At 39.4% G+C, this 13,920-nt stretch overlaps 1 protein-coding gene across 16 annotated transcripts in view; it reads left to right on the top strand.

The window, feature by feature from the left end:
* HECW1 (HECT, C2 and WW domain containing E3 ubiquitin protein ligase 1) overlaps positions 1–13,920 on the top strand; it is a 255,444-nt gene that overhangs the window by 215,224 nt on the left and 26,300 nt on the right. For 12 of the 16 annotated variants that reach the window (XR_011094036.1, XM_068674879.1, XM_068674877.1 and 9 more), the window contains one exon: positions 2,864–3,016. Coding sequence is in view for 13 of the 16 variants with exons in the window: in XM_068674879.1 (XP_068530980.1) it covers positions 2,864–3,016 (153 nt within the window). In the remaining 3 variants the exon portion in view is untranslated. Of the gene's footprint in view, positions 1–2,863; positions 3,017–10,165; positions 10,696–13,312; positions 13,897–13,920 lie in introns of those variants that run through there. The other 4 variants (XR_011094037.1, XM_068674883.1, XR_011094038.1 and 1 more) reach the window with 3 other exon arrangements.

Here is a 13,920-nt window from a genome sequence, read left to right as displayed (position 1 = left end):
TGTTATGTTGCAAAATACTTACAGAGTTGGCTAAGGCTGAGCCTCGTTACATATTGTTTTTACTTTAGTTCTCGTTTTACCTCTGAGCAAATGGTCTATCTTAATTAGCTCAAACATTTGTTAAAAAATCAAAATAGCAAAAATGCTTCACTTTCCTGCAGCATCTTCCGTCTAGATGCCTCAAAGTGACAATTTAAGTGGTGAAATCTGATGTCACTTTGTCACCACGAATATTTTGACTAGATGGAAGGCAAAACTGAACTAAAAGCCCATGGTTACACACTGAAGCACTCTCATGACTATAATTAGAGACCAGGCCTTTACCCATTTTGTTACTCTTCCTCTTCAAAATGAATCTGGTTTTGGTTCAAAAAAATTTTGCTTTGCATGCCATCTAATGATCATTTGTTTCCCATATGTGGACCTCTTGTTTCTGGCTGAAGTGAGAAGCATGAATGCTGTTAAAAGATTAGTCATAACTGTTTAATTCACCCAGCTGGAAGCTGAAAGCAATAGAAATCTCTTGAGAAGTCGTGTTCTCAGGAGACTTTATGCCAGCCCTACAAATTCCAGAACACTGTATGTATGATAAGGAAGCCACTGACTTTTTGCTTCTAAGTCTAAACAAAACCTTTCAAAGCTATCTCATCTCACCCCAAGAGCTACATTGTAATCAAGGCTTAATCCATATCCTTTTATAATGGAAAAAAACGTTGTGTGTGTTTCCAGTGTTTCATATAACAGAGGCTTGAAATCGTATTTGCTAATAGTTTTGTATATAAGGTTTCATTTGAAAAACAAACAAACAAACAAACAAAAAAGACAAAAATAGGAATAGGACTTCAGTTTCAAAGTTACTAAAACAGTAAGGCTCTGGGGCATCTCTCAGCATGTCCAGCAGCTGCTGACACCATAAGCTCTGAGGTGGCACGTCAAATGAAGAATTCTGAAGAGCTTGTATGGAGACATGTTAGGGCCAGTGGAAAATAAAAGTCACCAATCTCTCTTTGAGTTACTCAGAGACCTCAGTATCAGGGGTTTTCTTAATTCTTACTTTTTATTCTCCATGGATTTCAATATTATCTAATAGAGGTAGTCTTTTGCAGCTGTTTTTGCCGCTGGCTTGCAAGTAAATCACAAACATGCGGCATACCTCAGTTTGCATTTTTGGAATAGTATTCTAGTATGCTAACACTGTCCAAAGTTACAATGTTTTCCCCACATCTCTAATAAGTTTTACTGTGTGTGGCACAATATCCTCAGGAGAAATCATAAAGCAATTTGATTTGCAAATTCATTCATTCTTCACTGATTCATTTACATCTGAAGATACACTCCCCCAGGGTTTCTGCAGTTTAATGCTAGTATAGGTTCTCCTGGAGGGACTCCAAGATAGCAACTCCCCACTGAATAGTTGATGCTGTATGGCCACATCATGCTGTATGGGCAGAGCTTCCCATGTGTTTCAAAGTTAAAATGACATTGAAAATCAACTATGAAGGCTTTATGATGAGTTAATGTGTTGCCCTGAAATGCAATATTTGGTCCCTCCTTGGAGGTTTTTGATTATAGGCAGGTGTTGTTTGCACTTCTTTTCTCCAGCCATCGGCACTCTTAGACCAGTTTTTTAATGTCTATTGAACCAAATATATAACATGGGCTTATTACCATCTCCTTTTGCTGTTGTTGCTTTAGGCTCACCTACATGATCCTAGGGCCAAAGCTGCTGAAAGAGAACCGTACTGAATCTCCAGATATAAAGCATAGAAGATGGGTCTGCTGGTCCTTTATCATCTTTCTAGTTGCACAAATCAGTCATTCAAACTCTTGTGATTATGCTTCCGTAACTTCAAATGTATTAGAAAGCATACTGGCCCAGCTGCAATTTTCCACTTAGCTGACCTTTGTTAAGTTGAAGGAATAGTGCCCACCTCACAAACTGTTTTGGCACACGTGATATGTGGCTACAAATCTTTTGTTCGTATTGCTGCATGTGGATTTATTTTAGATTGAAAAGCCTACCTACCTACCATTATTAAAGGACAACCTGTTTTTAATAAATCCATCACAGCTGGGATTAATGCATTTGTGAAGCTTTTTGTTTGTTTGTTTTTCAAGTTGAGATAATTGGAAACAGATTGATTTAAAATTTGAATTGGAAAAAAAAAAAAGTGGGGGAAATGCTGGTTTTCTACAGCGCAAAATCATGCAACAGCAAAGCACAACTTGGTACACCACATGTATTTGAAACTCTTAGGAAATTAGGAGAGCTTGAATGAAACTTAGGGATCCCCACTCCATCTTAAATGAGTTCATCTGAGACTAGGTCTTCCTCGGTATTGCCCTTATAGTCAGTTTTACACTATAAGAAAGCATCCTTGGGGGTAGATTATATCTTTGGTTACATCTCAAGTGTAGAGGAGTAAGAACAATTTCTGCTTCTGTCTGGGCTGTCTGATCTGTGAATCCAGGTGTTCATAGGCAGTTCAAACCCACTCATTAAAAAGTGATAGAAGAGTCTTTGCCATCTGCTAGCCTGCCAGCTAAGGCAAGGCTGAGCTCTGTACCTCCAATTTACTAAACCCTTGAAACAACAGACAAAAAAGTGGAGGAAACTACTTAAGGGATGTGTCTGAGTTGTGATTCTTCTCTGATCAACCAGTATGCTGGTGAAGTTTCAGCATCATGAGTTGTTTAGGGCTCATAATCAAGTTTTGGGAGAGGATATATACCATGATTATATACTATGATATGCTTGATTGCACAGGGGTAGGTGGTAGCAGCCAATGTACACAAGAAAAACAAGAAAATCACTCAAATGAGAACGAGACTCATTTTATCTTCTTTACTTTCTCCTTTTCAGGCTGGACTACAGTGGCCCCTCACGAGAATTCTTCTTCCTTCTGTCTCAGGAGCTCTTCAATCCCTATTATGGGCTGTTTGAGTATTCAGCCAATGACACTTACACTGTACAGATCAGCCCCATGTCTGCCTTTGTTGAAAATCACCTAGAATGGTAAGGATATTGTATGCAGAATTCAATAATCCTTTTAGAGCCATGCAGAAATGGAAACACAAAACACAAAAGCTGTCAGTATGACTAGGCTACGTACCAGTACCATTGCTGCTGTCGGGAACTGGGAAGTAGATTGGGAGAGGGAAGAAAGGAGTAAGTGTAAATACAACAGCAAGGTCTGAAAAAATGAATTGTGATGAGGTTCTGTTAGATGTCCTAATCATATTACTTTCAACTTGATGTTTTCATGCTTCTATGTGAAGGTGAAAAGGATGGGGGAGGAACATCTCTGCTTAATCCAGTCCTCCTCTCCTGGGCCCCTTTCTAAGGGGTGTGTAGTCTTTCAGTACATCACGCAGCTTTGTGCTTGGAAGCTATCGAGTGCCCTCCAGGAGCTACCCTGCTGCTCTGTACCTACTACAGGCCTTAAACAAGGCCCAGTGAAAGCGATACACCTTTTTTTCCCCACACTGTCCCTGCTCGTGTATGGCAAGGCCAGCAGAGCAAACAGGTTCCTCCCTTTGCCGTGTACGTGTGCAAACAGACAAATTGGTTCTATATCAAAAATTCTGAATGCATATTGTGATCTCTTCATTTTTCTATCAGCCTCCAGATCTCTCTGTCTCTGGGGGTTGTTTTCCCTTTGATATTTTCAGATGTGGTTCAGTGAAGCATGGGCTGCCAGCCCTGGGCGTTGCTCGATCCCTTGTGGTCTTTCATTGTGTCAAAGAAGTACTGACACATGGGTTTGTTCCTATGATGTTTTCCTTTGTCTAACCAATCTCACTGGCTCCTCTCGGAGATACTTTTTTTTTTTTTTTAATGGAAGGCAGTTCAGGCCCCTTTTAAATTGCAAATAACGCACGTCCCACTGTTCTTGTAGACTGTTCCCACTTTACTTCAGCTTACAGTGGGCAGGAGATCAAGAATAACCAAACGGTTGTAGCATCACTTCTACTAAAGCTTCAGTGGAAGACAAGATTTGTTGTGAACTAGCAGTGGTGTCTGAATTCTTTTAATATTATCATTTCCAGCAGTGGAGCATTTTGCTAACAGTGATTCTTGCATTAGACTGTTTCTCTGCTGTCATTAGCAGGAAGAGTGCCATAGTTCTTACAGCTTGTCTGTCTCCCACTGCAATCCTACTGATTAAACAGTATAAAGTGACTTCCCAGTTTTCTAGAAGAAATACAGTCTGTCCTTCGTTCAGTTTAACAGGCAACATGGATAAACTTTTTATTTCAGAGTCTGTATTTGTGGGGATGCGTTCTAATTCCAGAGCATAGGAATGCAGGTGCAAACCAAGCATCATTCTGCTCACACTGAGAGCAAGCTAGACTCAGGCCTGTTTCCCCAGAAGTGGTGTTACCGTGTTATCCCAGCAGTATCTGAGATAGGTCCTGCCTCTTATCTGCTGTAAATAGTCTCCTTGTGAAAAGAGTTCAGCTGCACTTCTCTTAACAGAAGTGATCAATTACACTACAAAGAGCATATAGTTTGTTCTGTACCCCCATTTTGTTCTGCTCATTGAGAGATTTCATCATGGAAGAGGCAGATTTTGAAGATAATCTGGGCATATTAAAAAGTGAAAAGACACCTAGTATGATTTTCTATAGCAGTTAGCACTTAACTCAGAAATCAGTAGAAGTTAGTTAAGATCACGTCCCAATTTCATGTCTATACAGGCTACGTGTACACTGAATGTTATTTGGGCTTTGAGTATTTTTGGTTTGTTATTTTTAAGGAAAGAGAGTGAAGTTTCTTGGCCTGTAAAGTGTAATAAAAGCTATGACCAGAAAGGTTTGTACATAAAGTAGAGTAGAGTAAGACTGTAGAACCCAAGGAAAGGTAAGCAATCCAGCAAGTGCTCAGTAATACTGCTTGATCCTGTTACGGAAACAACTGGCCAAGACCAGCAGTTTGTAATTAGCCCAATAGGTTTCATTATTGGCTTGTAGATGTGTAGACATTTCAAGTTTTTTATGCTGTCTGTGTTGACTGATCTTAGCTATACATGCGTAATCCTAGAGGACTGTATTCAGAAGTCTGGGCAGGCAGCTAAGATAGGATTTGAACAGAGCTTTTCAAAACTGAAAGAATAGGATTCTTCCATAAAAGCTTTGTAGGCTTCTCTGAGGACACTGTACTAACTTGCTTGTCATCATTTGTTTATGAGGAATGTTTTGTTTTGTTTTGTTTTTCTAAAGTTCTCATCCTTTCTCTAACTTTGTTCTCCTCATTGTCAGTGCTAGAACTTCTATTTCTCATATTACTTGTTGATTTGGTTCCAGCAGAACCTTCTCCCTTTAACCTACATGAAATTATGAATATTTTCCTGTTCCGAAAACTGTTATATGGCATTAGTTAACATGCATGGAGGAATTGGTTTTGAGAGTCTCAAGGTCACAGATAATTAATATTCATAGTCTTTTTAAAGCTTGAAGTTTGATGTCAGTCATAAAAACCACACAACCATAGTTGTATTATATTTGCAGATTTCTTGAACTGTATGCCTTTTGGGGCTTTGGGGCTTATCATTTTTGTTGAATTTACCCTTGACATGTGTTTCTGTAGATTAGTTCTGCAAGACCTATCAAGACACAATGATATAGTAAGAAACAGGGCTAGCAGAAAAAAATCTCCTCAAAATTATTTTACATTTTCATTTTTTAAGTGAACAGTGGTGAGTTTGAGATAGAACATGTTTAACAAAATGCAAAGATGTGAAGAACTGGCAGAACTGAGAAATACACTGCTCTTTTTCCCCTGGCCTAAAAGTTACAGTTCTTCCCCTGTTAATGGCTTATTTCATGCCTTGCTCTTTGTACAAACAACATTCAGAGTCCAAAATGAGCACATCAAAGCATAGAGTAGTTGTATGTGTGCCAAGTAAAAAAGAGACGTAATGACTGGAAAATATTTCTCATTTATGGAGAAACTGAGATTTAACACCTTTCCTGCAAGCTTCCATTGAATAAGACTTTTTCCTGCAGTTAACATATGTGCACGCAGAACATACAAAATACAAGATATCACACTTTTTCAAACTTCATAAAAATGATTTTAAATCCTCTTGTATCTGAAATGGCACAGTTGACTCTTTCTAGACCTATGAAGTCTGATGTTACACATTTTTATCTGCATGCTGCAGGATGTACCTGAAGTTCATGCTCAAAAGAGTTGCTTTTAAACCATGCTGGTAATGAGCCATTCTGTCTGATCTGGGTAACATGTCTAGTTCTTTGCCTGAATATTTGAAAACATCTTCTGAAATACAGTTTACACCCCCCACTAATGGTAGTTTCCCTTTCTCCAAATGAGTGGGCAAAATACGGTTGCAGCTACCATATGTTATTCCAGTGAAAACAGTATGGTTTAACCCAGAAAGAATATTATTTTCTTTGCACTTGGTCAGGTGTTTTGGGTAACTGAAGAAAGGAGAGTCACTGAATTATCTCCCTCAGGCTTTGCACAATGTGCTGGGAGACAGAATAGTGGGGAATGTGAAACTTTTTTATCACAACCTCCAATGAAGTTAGAGGTGTAATATTGAGTACAGCTACTGAACAGCTACTATAGCTAGTTAATTGCCATAATGCTGCGTTCTCACATATGAGCAAATGGCTCCCAATAGCTTGCAACATTAGTTTATCATTTTCCTCCCTGCCATCAGCCCTTTGAAAGATTTCAGACTGGCTTTCAGTTCTCTGCAGCAATGAAGCCCTGGTGTCCAAGATGCCCAATATTAGCGAGTATACAAAGATACTTTTTCAGATACTCTGACACCTTCTTCCTTTTGTGATATTCAGGATTATGATATCCATCAAATTCATCTTAGATAGACCTCTGCAGAGTGCTCCTAAGGTGCAGGGAGATGACAGGTGATGATATTTAAATCATTAGATCTCTGGAAAACATATATAGGAACTCTCTTCTAGGGAGGGCAAGATTTTTGGGGGATAAACTTGTACTCTCTCAGAAACTTCAGATTTCATTTTTTTGTGAACATTGGTGCTTGTTAAATTCGGCTTCAGCAAATAGAAAGGGAAGATAGGAGATCTTTCTCTTGGAGTTAATGCAAAATGGACATCCAGTCCTTTTAACAGAGATTGGGACAGTGTTTCCATCTCTGATTTGGAGACTAAAAATTTGACTGAATATTGTAGTTCCCCAATTCACCAAATATAAATGGATGGATGGATGGATGGATGGATGGATGGATGGATGGATGGATGGATGGATAAATCATTCCTGAGTGAAAAAAAAATATCCTGCAAAATAATAGATTGAAGAAATGTGTTTCTAAATTGTGGAAACAAAATATCTAGTTTCAGAGTTGGCATAATCTCAAATGCTTATGTGGGTCAGTGGTTACTCTCCCTGTTGTCTTCATGGTGCATTTTCAAAGGTCTAAAAAATGGCTGCTGTTTGTTCACTGCATCTCATTCACTCTATGTTGTATCAGAATGATTTATCTAACCACGCTGTGATACACTGTGTTTTTCCTCAGGTGTTCATTTTGTCTACCATCTTCCGTAGTATTTCCCTACTCAAGTCCAGCTAAGTGGAAATTGGTTTTCATGATAATTTTGCTAAACCTGAGGACTGTAGCCTGTACTCTTTCATTGTTCTTGTGGCTACCATTTTCGGATGCTTAAAATTTGTCTATCATAAGTTTTATTTCTTAGAATACAACAATTCTCAGTGTTTGCCTGAGAAGTTTCCCTCCCTGCTGTGAGTTCTTAATCTGACAATGATAACAAAAGTACTGTTGTCTTTTCAGTTCACAAAACACTGTATTCACAAACTGCTGTCAGGCGGAAATCCAGTCTCTCTTTTCATGTCTTCTGAGTGGGCTAGAGTTTTCCTTCACAGCAGTCCTGTCCCCAGGAGTAATCCAGTTAGATAATGTAATGCACCCTTCTTCAACACACAGCATTGTAGTCACAGCATGGTCACCTACACCAGACTTTCTGTCCCCAGATCACTTGCCTGTTCTTTTATCTACCTGGCATCTTCTACTTTTGAATTTTTAGTTCATTGCATGTTTGTGAATTTAGAACCACAGCCAGAAATGTGAAAGGAAGCCCAGTCTCTGCATAGAAGACCAGATGGCCTAGACAGATAAAATCATTCACAGACATTCATTTGGAGATCTGAGGGATGCTAACTTGAAACATCTTTTTTTTTGTGTGTTTTCATAGCAAATTAATGACAGCATTTTTTTTTTAACAATTATGCATTTGCAGACCTTGCTGTGTTATTTATACAGCCAGAGACCAACACCTCAATGTCACGGTTGCCCTAGAGGTATTTGCAGCTTGCTAATCATGCCTAGCATTCTATATCCATCTCAGAGTAGTCCTGGTCTGTCTTGATTTTTGTTCTGTAGCGTTTTGTTTTGTTTTGTTTTTTAATGAAGTCTAATACATTTATTTAGCAGAAGCTTATTAGAAAGTTGAAGGTTTTTGACTAATATGTTTTTGCACAGAACCCTACATCCCCACAAGGATGGACAGTCAGACACAGTGGTCCAGGTTCCCAGAAGCTGTAGACTGATTCCTCGCTGTGGTGTCCTAATGAACTATATTAATTCAATGCTCATTTACAACTGCTTTTAGGGCAGGAGTTTTATCATTCAACTGCCATAGTCTTTTTTTCTTTTTTCTTTTTTTTTTTTATGCCTTCCAATACCCTCCATATTCTAGTTCTTGCTGCTGAACAGACTCAGAAAGAAAAATGTCATGTATTTCTACACAGTATTCTGCAGGTAGACAAAAGCCTGTTGCACCCACTCTTCATGGAGACATGAATTTGCTTTCCAAGCTAACTGATGTGCTTACTGGAACATTGAGCTGAGCAAATGTATGCAGCTACCCATCAGGGCTGATTAGTTTAGGCTCAACACTGCCTTGATTGCTTTAACGTGCTCTGGCAAGCTTGGCACAAGGGTAGAGGAAGCTCTCTTTACCCACACACTGCTGTGTGGGTATATGCCATGCCAAACTCCGACCTTCCCTTTTATTTGTTTCATATAGACCACATAGCCATCACTGTCCATCCCAAGTGTTCCAGAAAATGCAGGGTGGTTTTTTTTCCTATTTTTTTTGTATAATAAACCCAAGAAGAACCAAGAATGTTGCAACCTCAGCTGTCCTTTTCTACTCAGAGAGCTTGGTTTTCATAACCCGATTTCCTTAGTAGCTCTGCCTTTTGCAGTTGTGCTGTACAACCATCAGTTTCCTAGTCACTTTGGGACCTATTCAACAGGAAAGTAAATGTCCTAAAGATGCAGAGTTCCTTAAAGCGTCGTGAAATTTGTGATTGGGTAGAGATATGCTGAACAATGCCTTAGCAAGGGCAGTCTGATAAGCTCAACAGTTGCCTATTCTGTTTGGCCCCTTGGCTGGCCCAAGTGAGCTGACAGGTCTACCACAAGCATGGGCTGTGAACCAGCTCTATCATCTTGTTCAGTAGCTAGAGGATGTGAGGGAGAGCTGTGAATGCTCAGGGGAGGCAGAAGGGAGAAACTGGAGATACTCCAAAGTGTGGGAAGTGCTAGCAGAGATGCGTAGGAGGAACTGCAGCTATTGCACGTAAGGCCATCAGACAGATTATAGGAAACAAAGCACCATTAATCGTGCCACACGAAGAATAGCTTGTTTCAGTTGAAGTCTTTTTAAAGAACGTGACAAATTGCCTCATGACCTCATGGGTTGTATTCAGATGCTGACCAGCTCCTGTGATGGATTTAGGCACTTTCTGTGGCTCTTTATAGAAACAGTGGAGAAAAGTAGTCACAACTTTGAAGCAGGAGCTCTGCAAATAACCAGTACTCCTCTCCACTGACTGAAAATAGCTCTGAGGAACTTGTTTCAGCTGTTGTGGCAGGTAACCTGAGTATTGGCCCAATACCTGTTTTGTTGAGGGAATCAGAAACACTGAGTTCAGTTTTGTACCTGACTGAAATGGGTCAGTTGCATGGGTCTGCACTTGGGGGAGCAATGAATTTAGAAGCCCATTTTGACTGCCATCTTGAAGGGGCCTATTTATGCTAAGCACTGAAAAATCATTCTCTTAAAAATCAGATCAGATACAGCTCTTCTCAGAGTGGGCATCCAGTAACATTCAGTTCTTTTTGAAATTTAGATCATTACGTCTTTGCCTCAGTTTCCATCTGAAGAGATTTCCAGTATGTAATCAACTTGAAATCCATTTGATGTATACTAATGCTCTGAACCGCTTTGAAATTCTCAGATGAAAGGCACCATAGAAAGCCAAAGCATTTAATTTTACATTACACTATAAATTTTAATTACTAGCAATATCTTACTTTAAATAAATTATGTTTGCATGAGAAATTTTCAAGCACAATTGTAAATCTTCTGGACAAGAATTATATTAAAATAAATACGCAGCTGAAATCATTTTATAAGACCATTTCACTATGTGAAAAGGGTATGTTACTGAAATACCTTCTTGCTGCTGTACTCTTTCATTGCTTTCTGTACTTAAGTAAACCTTGATTTTCCTATTAAGTTTGATGTATGACTGTATCACATAGAGCCTGCCTCAGCAGCTGGTTAATTATTTATTAAGGGTCAGGAGGAATTGGAAGATTAAAGGCAAACCAGAGCGAAGGAGAAAAAAACATTCTCCCAAACTGAGCTTCTACAGCACCCTTTTTTTTTTTATATATATTAAAAAAAAAAATGTTTCTGCTTTGTATTTTTCTTATTCTTGGCTTTCTGTCACTTACTGGTGGATTTTTATCCAAGTTCTTTTGAGAATCTGGATGGCTGTATCACAAGGGCTTTAGAAAGAGTTGTGTCACTTACAGTCTCTCTTCTCTTCTCTGGATCCCATATTGTGTAGCACTGTTTCCATAATTAGAGTTTGGTTTGAGGGGAAGGCGGGTGTTGTATTTTCTTGTGTTTTTACAGAAGTCATTTTTTCCCCTTGCTTAAGGCCATTTAATCTTTTGCAATGCTCTGGATTGAATTTTCCCAGTGATGGGAGGGTTCACATGAAAATCTGTATGGTGTCTCCACCTTGCATGTGGTAGAAGAGAAAAGGGTAAAATCCATACCGTCTTTGAGCACGGGGGCCTGCAGGGAAGCATCAGGGTGGGCAGTGATGGTGTGTTTATTTGTAGTGGTGAAAAACTCCTGGTGAGTCGTGAATGTCCTCATATCTCTTGTTCCAGCCACACTGGAATGGCAGTGCTGAGCTGTTGCTGTGAAGTACCACTCAGTCGCCTTGCCACTCCTTATTTCTACTATATTTTATTCAGGCTTTGGTAAGATAAAGAAATGTCAATTAGGACAGGTGCAGAAATTCCCAAGCTAGCCTTTTTTTATTAGTAAACACAATTCATGCATCAAAAAAAATCTGCTTGCGGAGCAGAATTGTTTTTGGTAAATCACTCAAAGCCATGCATTTATTTTTTTAATAGAAAAGGCATTTTTCTTTCTGTAGTTCTTTCCCTGGGATATTTTGGAAGTTAAAGGTTTTATTTCTCCATTGAAAAATATTTTTCATTTCAATGTTAGCTAAGCATTACATTAAAGTGCAGAAACAGAGAAGATAAAATATTTACATTGATCTGATCTGTATGTATATATATGGAGAAGGGTAATTTCAAGTTTGTTGGTTTGCCCCAACTTGAGACTGGAATATTTTTCAAAATCTCAATAAAGTCTCAACATTGTGGAGGATGAGAACAATCTTTACCTGTCCAACCTCTACGAAAAGTTATGTATTTAATAATGAGAATACAGAATTGCAAATTCAGTATCTTGTGTCCAATGTAAGGAAGCTTTTCACATTGTCTCATGACTTGTATTCCAGAAAAGATGAACTAGAAGCTTGAATTTATAACAGAAAAATCAAAACTTTTCTCAGACTTCAGGGAACAGCAATGAAACGGTTGAGGTCTGCTGCATTCTCCATGTTCCGGGGACAGGATTGGAGCTGTCAGTTTTCAGTGGTATTATAAAGTTGGAGGTGTTCAGTGTTTTGCAGAATGAGATCTAAAAAAGACTGTCAAACACTTTATAGCACGTCTGAATTTTAGCACACAGATTCCTGAGCTTACACAGTTGAGGAAACTCATCCCAAGAGGCAGGGATTGTTAGCTGAAATGCAGCACAGTGCAAATGCAAGGTACAGCTTCTGAACCCGAAGTGGTAGATCCACGTGGCTCTGCACTGCAGATGACCTGTTTGCACTTAGCTCGAGGCTATCTGCATCATGCTTCATCACACGGTGTAAACATTCCTGGGTGCTTACCGGTGAGTTTATGACGAGCAGTCTCTCTTATGTTTAAACACCCCAGACAGACTGGAAAGAATATGCTTCCTTTGAGTGAGACTAAGTCAATTATTGTGGCTTCAGTGTTCTTAGTTAGCCATTGAAGGAAAATGTGCAGTCATTTGGCTTGTGCTTTTATGGCCCTCTTGTCTGGCAGATGACTAAATCTATGGATTTTCCTCTCTGACTTGAATAGTTTGTTTCAACACATGACAAAGCCATGGAAAGCAGTCATAAATCATACAATGTATATAATTTCATCAATTTGTAGGTTTGCAAAGTGCCTCCCCACTTTTCCAAAGGGTTTGACTGAGAAATCCAAATTTCTTGATAAAACTGCTCTTTTGCTGGCTTCAAAAACAACCTGTTTGCATCAGACTGAGTTGATCCATAAGGAGCCCATCATGAACTAGAGCTGATCCACACAGTGACATGTTGCTTTACAGAATGTAAGAAAGTAAAAAAATGTCAAATACACTAAACAACCGAAATCGAGGTGGGACCCCAAGGAGCATGATTTCGTTTCTGTTTCTACCACTTGTTTCCTGGAGAACAGTAGATAAGTCATTTTACCTCTGTGCTTAAGTTTTTTCATTTGTCAGATGAAATATTGACACTGATCTCCTCTGCAAGCTGCTTTAAGATCTGCCAATGGGGGAAAAAAAAATCTAGGATCTGGGAATCACAAAGTGTTGAGATTTGTAATCTTCTAGCCAGCTGTTCATACCTCAGTCTGCACCTGTTCTGTAGTCACTGCTCAGAATTGAAGGAGAGTTTGCCAACCATCTCACAGGCCAGTGTGTTTTACCCACTGTACCAGCAAGAGAAAGTGAACCCTGCAAGTATCCTGTTTTCAGATGGTTGGTCATGTTTGTACTATCATATTTTGCCAGCGGTTCTCCCAGAGGATGATGATAGTACATTATGGTCCATGAGGTTGTTGGCTTTGCACCACTCTATCACACTCCTCCTCTCCTCCTCCAGAACACCATCTTCATGGAACATCCTCCCTGTGAATGACACGTAGCACCAATTTCATGCCATAGAGAGACTGTCTACTTTATTGATCTCCTTCTTAGTTGGAAAGACAGAAGTGGAAATGAATCCTGTGTTTGCTATGCCTGGATTTTCTGGTGCTCAGACAAGGCTGTCATACCTGTGACTGAGTGGAGTCACACAGTCTCCACTGTGTGGAGGAGTCATCAGAGACGGATTTGCTCAATTCCGTACATGCAGTAATAACCTCTGATGCAGCTCAAGTGATGGGCAAGGAGCCAGATACCTCAGTGTGGTGCTTCATACGTGTCCAGTTCTGTGAGGGCTTATTATCTTTGACATAATGTCATGCAAATGCAGCTGTAACTGTTTCTCTGTGTGAGCAATTGCTTGGAACCACAGTGTGCTTAAATTCAGGAGTCCTCCTGGAAGTAGCTGTTTGATGGAGTGTATTGTAAAGAAACCTGTGGGGGTGCTGTGAATTTCCTTTATCTATATTGTCTTTGTCCCTCATTTTTTCTGGATAAAGTAGAATAATCTGGAGCTTCCCTGATAAAAGCATGTGTTTTCTTTTTGTTTGTTTGTTTGTTTGCTTG

Source organism: Anas acuta, chromosome 2, assembly GCF_963932015.1.
Source record: "Anas acuta chromosome 2, bAnaAcu1.1, whole genome shotgun sequence".
Lineage (NCBI taxonomy): Eukaryota > Metazoa > Chordata > Aves > Anseriformes > Anatidae > Anas > Anas acuta.
Note: the sequence above shows the minus strand (reverse complement) of the source record. Positions and strands in the feature narration are given on the sequence as shown.